General features: G+C 39.2%; 2 protein-coding genes across 3 annotated transcripts; both read left to right on the top strand.

Moving 5' to 3' along the window:
* Positions 1-4954: 4954 nt before the first annotated feature.
* LOC138868093 (putative late blight resistance protein homolog R1A-4) lies at positions 4955-9004 on the top strand. Of its 2 annotated transcripts, XM_070160400.1 has the most exons (3): positions 4955-5752; positions 5846-7726; positions 7805-9004. In XM_070160400.1, the coding sequence occupies exons 1-2, from the start codon at positions 5203-5205 to the stop codon at positions 6937-6939; spliced, it is 1644 nt and encodes a 547-aa protein (XP_070016501.1). In that variant the 5' UTR covers positions 4955-5202; the 3' UTR covers positions 6940-7726; positions 7805-9004. The 2 variants fall into 2 exon arrangements, with proteins under 2 accessions (XP_070016501.1, XP_009765183.2); XM_009766881.2 differs by having other exon boundaries at positions 4955-7726.
* On the top strand, positions 7557-8687 carry LOC104216766 (putative late blight resistance protein homolog R1A-3). Its single transcript, XM_070158548.1, has 2 exons — positions 7557-7726; positions 7805-8687. The coding sequence occupies exons 1-2, from the start codon at positions 7557-7559 to the stop codon at positions 8685-8687; spliced, it is 1053 nt and encodes a 350-aa protein (XP_070014649.1).
* Positions 9005-10220: the final 1216 nt, after the last annotated feature.

Below are 10220 nucleotides of genomic sequence, written 5' to 3'. Positions count from 1 at the left end.
AGGGCAATTTTTTTTTTCTTCTGCCCAAGGAAGAAGATGATGAATAGTAACTGTCCAGTCAGCGCCACGTCAGCATCCAGTCAGCGCCATGTCAGCATCCAGTCAGCGCCACATCCACATCCAGTCAGTGCCACGTCAGCATCCAGTCATCATAATTTTTTTAGAAATTTATGAAATAACCCCTGAAGTTACTGAAATTATAAATCTGCCCCACAAGTTCAGTATATTTTCGATTTAACCCCAAAAGTTTGGTGTAAATTTTGAAAATTTTCTGGAGGCCCTATTTTGACCCAAGAAGAGTCAATCCTACCATTTTTCACCATTCCGGACGTGTTGGTGAGTTCCGTTTGGTGAGATTCTGCTCCAAAATTTTGACCAAGCCATTTTAAAGACATAATGGAAGAGTCACCATCATCTGGAGCTATGATAAAACTTACTGCCACAAATTACACATTGTGGAGACCTCGGATGGAAGATCTCCTCAGTTGTAAAGATTTGTTTGATCCCATAGAAGCAAAGGGTAGGAACCCCGATTCCACCAAAGAAGCAGAGTGGAAGAAATTAAACAGAAAAACTATCGGTCAAATTCGACAATGGATTGACGATAGCGTTTTTCATCATGTTGCACAAGAGACAGATGCGTATGCCCTCTGGGTGAAGTTAGAAGGGATGTATCAAGCCAAGACCGCTAGGAACAAAGCCTTGTTGATGAGGCGTTTGGTAAATTTGAAGTTAAAGCACGGAACTTTAGTTGTCGAGCATACCAGTGAGTTTCACAGCTTGATAAATCAATTATCGTCTGTTGACATGCCGCTCGGGGATGAGATGCAAGCCCTACTACTTCTTAGTTCTCTTCCTGATAGTTGGGAGACGCTGGTAGTCTCTCTCAGTAATTCAGCTCCTAGTGGAAATCTGACCATGTCTATGGTTAAAGATGCCTTATTTAATGAAGAAGCCAGAAGAAAGGACATCGATCATGGTGAGTCGCATGCCCTTATTACAGAAAGAGGGAGACAACAAGAAAGAAGTCAAGATAAGAGGAGAGGCAGAAGCAAGAGTAGGGGAAAATCCACGGATGGTAGGAAGTCATCATATGCGTGCTACCACTGTGGAATAAAGGGCCATTTAAAGAAGAACTGCAGAAAATTGCATAAGGAGAAGGAGCAGTTGAAGCAAAAGGATGGAGATGCATTAGTCACTACCCACAGAGAGGTAGCCATTTGTTCCATCCAAGAAGAGACATGCCTTCACGTCTCAAGTCAAGAAGAAAACGAATGGGTGGTAGATACTGCAGCATCATACCATGCCACATCCCGAAAAGATTTCTTCACAACATACAAAGCAGGAGACTTTGGAGTAGTGAAGATGGGGAACACTTCTTCCTGTGAGATAGTTGGAATTGGTGATATCAAAATACAAACAAATATCGGGAGTACAATGATATTGAAGGATGTCCGTCATGTGCCAGATCTTCGTCTAAACCTAATATCAGGTATAGCTCTTGACAAACAGGGCTATGAAAGTTATTTCGGAAAAGGCACATGGAAATTGCTGAAAGGGGTTATGATTCTCGCTCGAGGACATATTTGTGGAAACTTATATAAAACTCATGTGAAGGTATGTTCAGACAGCCTCAATGTTATGGAAAAAGAGGCGTCTCAAAACCTGTGGCACCAGAGACTCGGTCACATGAGTGAAAAGGGGATATCAATTCTAACGAAAAAGCAGCTTATCAGAATGGACAAGAATGCTGCTTTAGACCCTTGTAATCATTGCTTATTCGGAAAGCAACATAGAGTCTCTTTTACATTTTCTTCAACCAGAAAATCAGAGTTACTCAGTCTGGTACACTCTGATATTTGTGGTCCCATGGAGGAGAAGTCACTTGGCGGCAATAGGTATTTTCTGACTTTCATTGATGATGCTTCTCGAAAGGTGTGGGTGTACTTCTTAAAGACAAAGGACCAGGCTTTTGATTATTTCAAGATATTTCATGCCATGGTAGAGCGTGAAACGGGAAAGAAATTAAAATGCCTTCGCTCAGATAATGGAGGCGAGTATACTTCCAAGGAGTTCGATTCCTATTGCAAGAGACAAGGGATTCGACATGAAAAGACGGTCCCACGTACCCCACAACACAATGGAGTAGCCGAGAGAATGAACCGGACAATTATGGAAAGAATCAGAAGTATGATCAGTATGGCAAAGCTGCCTAAGCCATTCTGGGGAGAAGCTGTTCGCGCCGCTTGCTACCTAATCAACCGGTCACCATCAGCCCCGTTGAATTTTGAGGTTCCAAAGAAAATATGGTCGGGTAAGAATCCCTCATATTCTCACTTAAGGGTATTCGGTTGTTTAGCACATGCACATGTATCCAAGGAGCTCAGGAAGAAGCTTGATGGTAGAACTATACCATGTATCTTCATAGGCTATGGAGATGAAGAATTTGGGTATAGATTATGGGATCCAATACAGAAGACGGTGATCAGAAGTAGGGATGTTGTATTCCACGAAAACCAGACAATTGAAGACATTGAAAAGCCCACAATGTCTTATGAAAGAGGTTCCAGTGCCCAAAAAGTTGGTCCAGATCCACTACCATTGCAGTTTGACACAAATAGCATGGGGGAGCATGAAGCAGTACCAGAAGCAGAACAGGAGGATGTTTGGCAGGGGGAGGCACAAACCCCTCAGGAAACTACAGAACCATCACAGGGGAACGATGATGGTACACATCCTGAAGCTAATAATTAACAACCTCGTCGATCTGAACGAGGTCAGATTCCATCAACTCGATACCCAGAAACCGAGTATATTCTACTTTCTGAAGATGGAGAACCAGAAAGTTTCCATAAAGCTATATCTCATACGGATAAAGAAAAATGGCTGCAAGCAATGACCGAATAGATGAACTCTTTACAGAAAAACAACACTTATGAGATTGTGAAACTTCCACAAGGAAAGAAGGTGCTGAAGAGTAAATGGGTATTCAAGCTAAAGAAAGATGGCAGCGGAAAGGTGGTGAAGCACAAATCCCGGTTAGTAGTCAAAGGATTCCTACAGAAAAAGGGAATTGACTTTGATGAAATATTTTCACCAGTTGTAAAATTGACTTCAATCCGCATCATCCTTGGATTGGTAGCCAGTTTGAATTTGGAGCTTGAACAAATGGATGTCAAGACAGCATTTCTTCATGGTGATCTAAATGAAGAAATCTATATGGAGCAGCCGGAAGGTTTTGAGGTTTCAGGAAAAGAAAACCTCGTCTATAAGCTTACGAAAAGTTTATATGGCCTAAAGCAAGCACCGAGGCAGTGGTACAAAAGGTTTGACTCATTTATGGTAAGTCAAGGATATAAAAGGACTGTTGCAGATCAGTGTGTTTACATTCAGAGATTTTCGGATGGCAACTTTGTTGTACTTCTACTTTATGTAGACGACATGTTGATCGTCGGACAAGATGCAACAAAAATTAGACAGTTGAAGAAAGAACTCTCTAAGTCCTTTGAAATGAAAGACTTAGGTCCAGCTCAACATATTTTGGGATTGCAGATAACTCGAGATAGGAGAAACAAGAAGTTATGGCTATCTCAAGAAAATTACATTGAACGGGTGATCAAACGGTTCAATATGAGTAATGCCAAACCGGTAGGTGTCCCTTTGGCAAATCACTTCAAGTTGAGCAAGAGTTTGTGCCCCTCATCCAAGAAAGAGATTGAGGAGATGTCTACAATTCCATATTCTTCAGCAGTTGGAAGCCTGATGTATGCCATGGTTTGCACGAGGCCAGATATCGCACATGCGGTAGGTGTGGTAAGTCGTTTTCTTTCTAACCCTGGAAAGAAACATTGGGAGGCAGTTAAGTGGATTTTCAGGTATCTTAAAGGTACTTCAAAATCAAGTCTGTGCTTTGGGGGAGCTGATCCAGTCTTGGAAGGCTATACAGATTCAGATATGGCCGGAGATCCTGATGGAAGAAAATCAACCTCAGGATATGTTTATACTTTTGCAGGGGGAGCTGTGTCATGGCAGTCAAGATTGCAGAAGTGTGTTGCACTATCCACAACTGAAGCAGAGTATATTGCTGTAGCGGAAGCTGGAAAAGAAATGTTGTGGCTAAAGCGGTTTCTCCAAGAACTAGGGATAAATCAAACAGAGTATAAGATACATTGTGATAGTCAAAGTGCAATTGATTTAAGCAAAAACTCAATGTATCATTCTCGGACAAAGCACATCGACATTCGCTATCACTGGATACGCGAGGTGATGAATCAACAACTGTTGAAACTAGTGAAGATCCATACGAAGGAGAATCCAGCAGACATGTTAACAAAGGTGGTCACTCAAGAAAAGTTAGAGCTGTGCAGAGACATAGTTGGAATAACTTTCAAATAGTAGCTGCGTTGGAATGCAGCTGAAGGGGGAGAATTGATAAGTTCAGCTGCTGCCAACTACCAATTCTAGAAGCCCACCATTGTTGAAGCCACCAACCCATTCTAGAAGCCACCATTGTTGAAGCATCCATTGTTGAATGAAAAATTCAACCACCAACCACCTTCTTTAAGGCTATAAATAGAGCCTTATATTTTACACAGAAACATCAATCCAGAGAGATTGAAATACAATCCAGGAAGAGATTGTAAGAACAAAAAGAGAGTTTGGTGAGGTTTTTTGTAGAGAGAAATTCTTGGTGTAAATTCTCTATAATTCTATTCTTGTGAAATAGAGTTGTTCTTCCTCCCAAATAATCTTCATATTGATCCGAGAATCACAACACTTTTAAGGATGAGTATTGAAGTAGTACCTTAAGTATTAAGTATTACCTTACTATATGTCCAACTGGAGCAATACATAGCAATAGTACAGTCGGTCACAAATCTGCCGAGAACAAAATATAACATAGGATTAGTCACGTATTCGACATTTAATAACATTTTTATAATGGTGGAAAATGGCAAAGGCGTTCTGGTTTTTGGGAGTGGTTGTTTGAATAATGAAACAGGAAAAGTTGTTTTGGCCTCAGTGGAAGGTGCATTTGGAAAATCAAAAGGTGCTTTGGGTAAGTGTTGTTTAATTGTCATAATCTTTACTCTAAGCAACAGGAATCCAGCCATCTGAGTTGCTCTTCTTCTTCTTCTTCTTCCCCTTTGCAGTTCAACTTCATCACATTATCTTTTAAACACTCACCACTTCTGAGAAATAATGTCTTATAAACAATATCTGTCTGCAAAGAAACGTCTTTTTGAACGTTTGCAAGTACTTGACATTAGCTTATTCTACCCTGAAACTTTTGTAAATGGAGTCCAATTCTTTATACAGGAATTCAAATTCCTCGATATGTTTCTCAACTTGCAGATCTTCACCGATGAACCAAACATGGTAGATGTCACTCACAAAGTCCAAGCTCTGTATCAAGATGCTCTACTTTCTGAATTACATCTAGCTTACTTTGATTTTTGTACCTTTAAGTTACAAAACGAGATTTCGTTGATTAAGATGGAAATTAGATCGAAATACTCCTTTCCTAAAATATCATCCTTACCTCTTTCAGCTAACAAGGATGGTATTGATATTCGCAAATTTGTGACGGAATTCATGGATACTGTGGTGGAGAATCTTCGTGATTTAGTGAACATTTATGTTCGCTGTACGTTTCTTATTGTCCCTGGAACTATAATGAAACATATGGAAGATGTTTTAAAAGAATTGAACTTGCTGCAAAATTTCTTCTGTTTTGTCTCTAAGAGCTTAAGTGAGCCTCTGAGCCAACATATTGTTAATTTCTTTACTCACGCTTTAGCAGTGGCCGGCCACACATCAATGCTTTTCTGGTTGTATTTGCCAGATTTTGCTCCAGAGGAAATAAATGTATTGCTTTCTGATCTCTTGCGAATGAGGATTAAGCCAACTCAACCATGCATCCGCAAGATCTATGTTGATGTCTTGCAATCTTTAAAGTCGACAATACAATCTGCAGGATGGTATCCCAAAATCCAAAATCAAGAGCAAGCAATTGATACTGAAGCCAGTTTTTTGGAGACTATCCTACACAATTTGGCAGACCTACCAACTAATAATAACTCCAATCAGAGAGTTGCTTTGAAGGATCACTTGGATATCCTTCAAATGATGCTCAAACTCTTGAGAGGCAATATCTTCCTTGTGACGATACAAGATCTTGAACTTATTCTTCGAGATATTGACACTTTCATTATTGATGCCGGACTTATGGTTTACTCGTTACAGGAAGGCGAGGAGTTGAAGGAAGACATGGCACTGGGAGTAGCGAACCCTGCACTAGTTCTTGATTTGTCGGGCAACATTCAGCATATAAGCACAACGATCTACCTCACCACTCGGAAGGCGTTTCAATCTAAATTACCAAGGATTCTTGGATTAGGCTATGTTGATTTCCTTTTAAACAACCTGAAGGAATTCAAACGCCGCTACACAGATTCACCCGCTTATGTCAAGAACCAAGTTCAAACAATTCAGAAGGAATTTGAGAGCTTGCAACCATTTCTAGTGGATGTTGCAGAAGAGCGACACGATGGCCTCGACAAATTTCAGCGTTGTGCTACACAATTAATTGGCAAAGCATATGAGGTAGAATACATAGTTGATGCTTTTATAAGCAAAGAAGGTCCTCTCTTTTGCCTTGAGCGTTGGCTTTTGGATATCATAGAGGAGATTGCTCATATCAGAAATGAGGTAGCAGAGATTCAAGGAAAAAAAATAGTTGAGGAAGCAATGAACAATACTGGCAAAAGTCAAACGCCATCAAGTTTAGCAAGGTCTACAATCATGAATGATGAAGTTGTGGGATTTAAGGATGTCATAGAAAAATTAAGAGATCAACTAATAAGAGGAACCAAAGGGCGAGATGTTATATCAATAACCGGCATGCCGGGTCTTAGGCAAGACAACTCTAGCCCGTAGACTCTACTCTGACAAGTTAGTTGTTTCTCACTTTGATATTCGTGCACAGTGTTGTGTGTCTCAAGTATATTCACGTGAGAACTTGTTACTGGACATTCTACATGATGTTACCGGTAATGACTTTGAATGTGGAGGAAAATGTGTTGATAAAATAGCCGATGAGCTACGCAAAGCTTTATACCCCAAAAGATATCTCATCCTTCTTGATGATGTGTGGGAAGCTATGATATAAGAGGATGTTTTCAAGATGCCAATAATGGAAGTAGAATCATTCTAACAACTCAAAATCATGCTGCCCTCCTCTCCTAAACAATGTTGGGAAACAAATAGCAGAAAAGTGTGGTCGGTTGCCTCTTTCGGTTGCTTTAGTGGCTGGTATTCTAGCAGAGATGGAGAAGAAAGAAGAATGTTGGGAACAAGTGGCCAAAAATTTAAGTCCCTACATTCACAGTAACACAAGGGCCACTATAGAACATAGTTATCAAAATTTACCCTATCATTTGAGGTCTTGCTTTCTTTACTTCGGAGCATTTTTAGAGGACAGTGTGATAAATGTTTCGAAGTTAACAAAGTTATGGATCTCAGAAGGATTTATAAAAGGTTGCGAAGGCAAGACTATGGAGGATATAGCCGATGGTTATTTAGAGAAACTTATTAGAAGAAATCTAGTGATGGGAACTAAGAAGAGTTTTGGAGGTAAGATCAAAGCATGTTACATTCATGACCTATTGCATGATTTCTGTAAGGAGAAAGCAAAAGAAGAAAATCTTCTGCTGTGCATAAAACGGTAATATATGAATTAGCAGTAATCTTTCAGTTCAATTAATTAAGTATCTTGTAATTTTACTAATTTCTATATTTGCAGGGATCAACATGCCAGTCCTTCTTACCGTGTTTGCTATGACAAGCAACTTGCTCATCGCACGTCCATTTATGGTGACAGGTATCGTATTGGAGATTGGAGCTTGTGTTTGCCACATGTTGGCTCTATAATTTTGCATAACAATGGTGTTGCATTTGGTAGATTCTCCCACAATTTTCACAGCTTCAAGCTTTTAAAAGTGTTGGATTTGGAGTCCATAAGAATTAGTTCTTTCCCAGTTGATCTATTTTACTTGAGGTATTTTGCTGCACAAACTCATGTGCAGTCACTCTCATCATTCATAGCCAACTGTTGGAACCTTGAAACTCTGATTTTACGGCATAGTCATCATAGAAAATCTGATGCACAAATGTCACTACCCGTTGCACTCTGGGAGATGGTTAAATTGAGATATCTGCATATTTCCAAGTGCAACTTCATTATAGAAACTGCAGAAGAATCACCTGAGAACTCCAAAAAACTTTATGATTTGAAAACTCTTTCCACTCCATACTTTTCTTGTATTCAGGATGCTGAATTGATTTTGAGAAGAACACCTAATCTTCGGGAACTGAGATGTGAAATCGATGGTGTTGACAACTTTCAGTACCATGTATTGAAGTTTCCAACATCGATTGAAATTCTGAAGATTCTTTGCAGAAACACATCTTTAGCTAAAACCATCCCCTTTTCCATCTCCGCTCCGGATCTCAAAAGCTTGACAGTACGCGATTTTTACCTGCATCCTCAACACTTATCAGAAATTGCTTCATTTCAGAATCTTCAAGTACTGAAACTGCAAGGCATTCACTTTGAGAATGAGGAATGGGAAGTGAGGGATGGCGAGTTCCCTCAACTCAAAACTACAAAGGATAAAGTTCTTTAAAGAATGGACTGTCGCTGACGATGCCTTTCCCAACCTAGAACACTTGGCTTTGCATGATTGCAAATTTCTTAAGGAGATCCCTTCTTAACAATTCAGGAGTGTTGGAATAGTAACAATTCATATTCAGGTACTCTGTTTAATCAATTCTCTATCCAGGAGTATTTAGCCAAGGAAATTAGGAGGATGAGTATTTAGCCAAGGTTATTATTAGGAAGATCATGAGCTTTTATAGTTAGTGTGTTTTTCTTTTTCTTTTTTAAATCTTAATTAAAGTTTCTGAGGAAAAAAAACAGTTGAATGAATTTTCTTTCCTTTAATTTGGTATATGGCTAAGTTGTTATTTCTGTTTAATGTTTACTACAATGTCTGTTACCAAATAAATAATGAAAGAGGAAAACATGTTTGGGTCAATGAGAAAGGTGCTTTGGATGGTGTGACTTAGGCAGAAGCATGTGAAAGGTCTGTGCTTTGGCTAGGTGCGGTTTAATTGTTAGAATCCCTATTTTAATATGAGAATTGTTAATGGAATTAAGTGGGAAAAACAATATTATGTGTAATTAAAATTTATATTCTGTAAGAGTTGTCTTATTGGTAGAACAAATGTTTGCATAATCCTCTCTTATGGTGTAAGAGTAGTCTTACTGGTAGCACAAATGAGTATATGGATTTCTTGGACGTAATTATGTTCTGATCTGCACTCTCTTTGTTATTGTACTACTTGTACTATCTTGGTACCTTCTATAAGATATATAGCTGGAAATTAAACTAAAACTAGTTTCCGAAGGGAGAAATTCAAAAATAGTCAGATTTAAAACTGGTCGTTTAAAAATAGTCCAATTTCAAAAGTAATCAAAATTTAACCACTTTTATGTAAAGATAAATTTGAGCGAAAACACTGTTCAAAACCCGAAAAATACGCCAGTATATTATGCTGGAGTTCCAGCATAAGTATACTTGAACTCCAGCATATTATACTGGAGTTCCAGGATAAGTATGTTGGAACTCCAGCATAATATGCTAGAGTTCAAGTATACTTATGTTGAGTACCGGTGTTCCACTCTCCAGTATCATAATATGCTGGAGTTCATACACAGGTGCACCGAACTCCTATATATTATGCTGGACCGATCTCTGTTGCAGCAAAATAGTGGCTATTTTTGATTGACCAGTGCAAAAACTGACTATACCGTGCTATTTTTACTTTCCCGAATAGAATGGAAAGGCCATCCCCTCAACTCAAAGTCTTGAAAGTATATGTAATGGATCACTTACGAGAATGGACTGTGGCCGAGGATGCCTTTCTAATCTTGAACACTTGGGTTTGAGTTGTTACGGAAAACTCAAAGAAATCCCTTCTTGTTTTGGAGACATCCCTTCTCTAAAGTTCATTAAGGTATGGAAATGCAACGAAGTTGTTGACAAGTCAGCCAGGGATATCGGAGATATACAGGTTATTATCAGAATTCTGGCTTCGAGATCTTTAACAAGGAGAGAGAGTTAGGGCAGAGCCAGAGTGTCCGTTAGGGGTTCTGA

The sequence above is a fragment of the Nicotiana sylvestris genome, chromosome 10 (genome assembly GCF_000393655.2).
Source record: "Nicotiana sylvestris chromosome 10, ASM39365v2, whole genome shotgun sequence".
NCBI lineage: Eukaryota > Viridiplantae > Streptophyta > Magnoliopsida > Solanales > Solanaceae > Nicotiana > Nicotiana sylvestris.
Note: the sequence above shows the minus strand (reverse complement) of the source record. Positions and strands in the feature narration are given on the sequence as shown.

Bases quoted from the DNA above. Each gene is read 5' to 3' on its own strand.
- LOC138868093 (XM_009766881.2), top strand. From the start codon at position 5,203: ATGTCTTATAAACAATATCTGTCTGCAAAGAAACGTCTTTTTGAACGT.
- LOC104216766 (XM_070158548.1), top strand. From the start codon at position 7,557: ATGGAGGATATAGCCGATGGTTATTTAGAGAAACTTATTAGAAGAAAT. The intron at 7,727-7,804 runs GTAATATATGAA...CTATATTTGCAG, and splicing joins CTTCTGCTGTGCATAAAACG to GGATCAACATGCCAGTCCTT.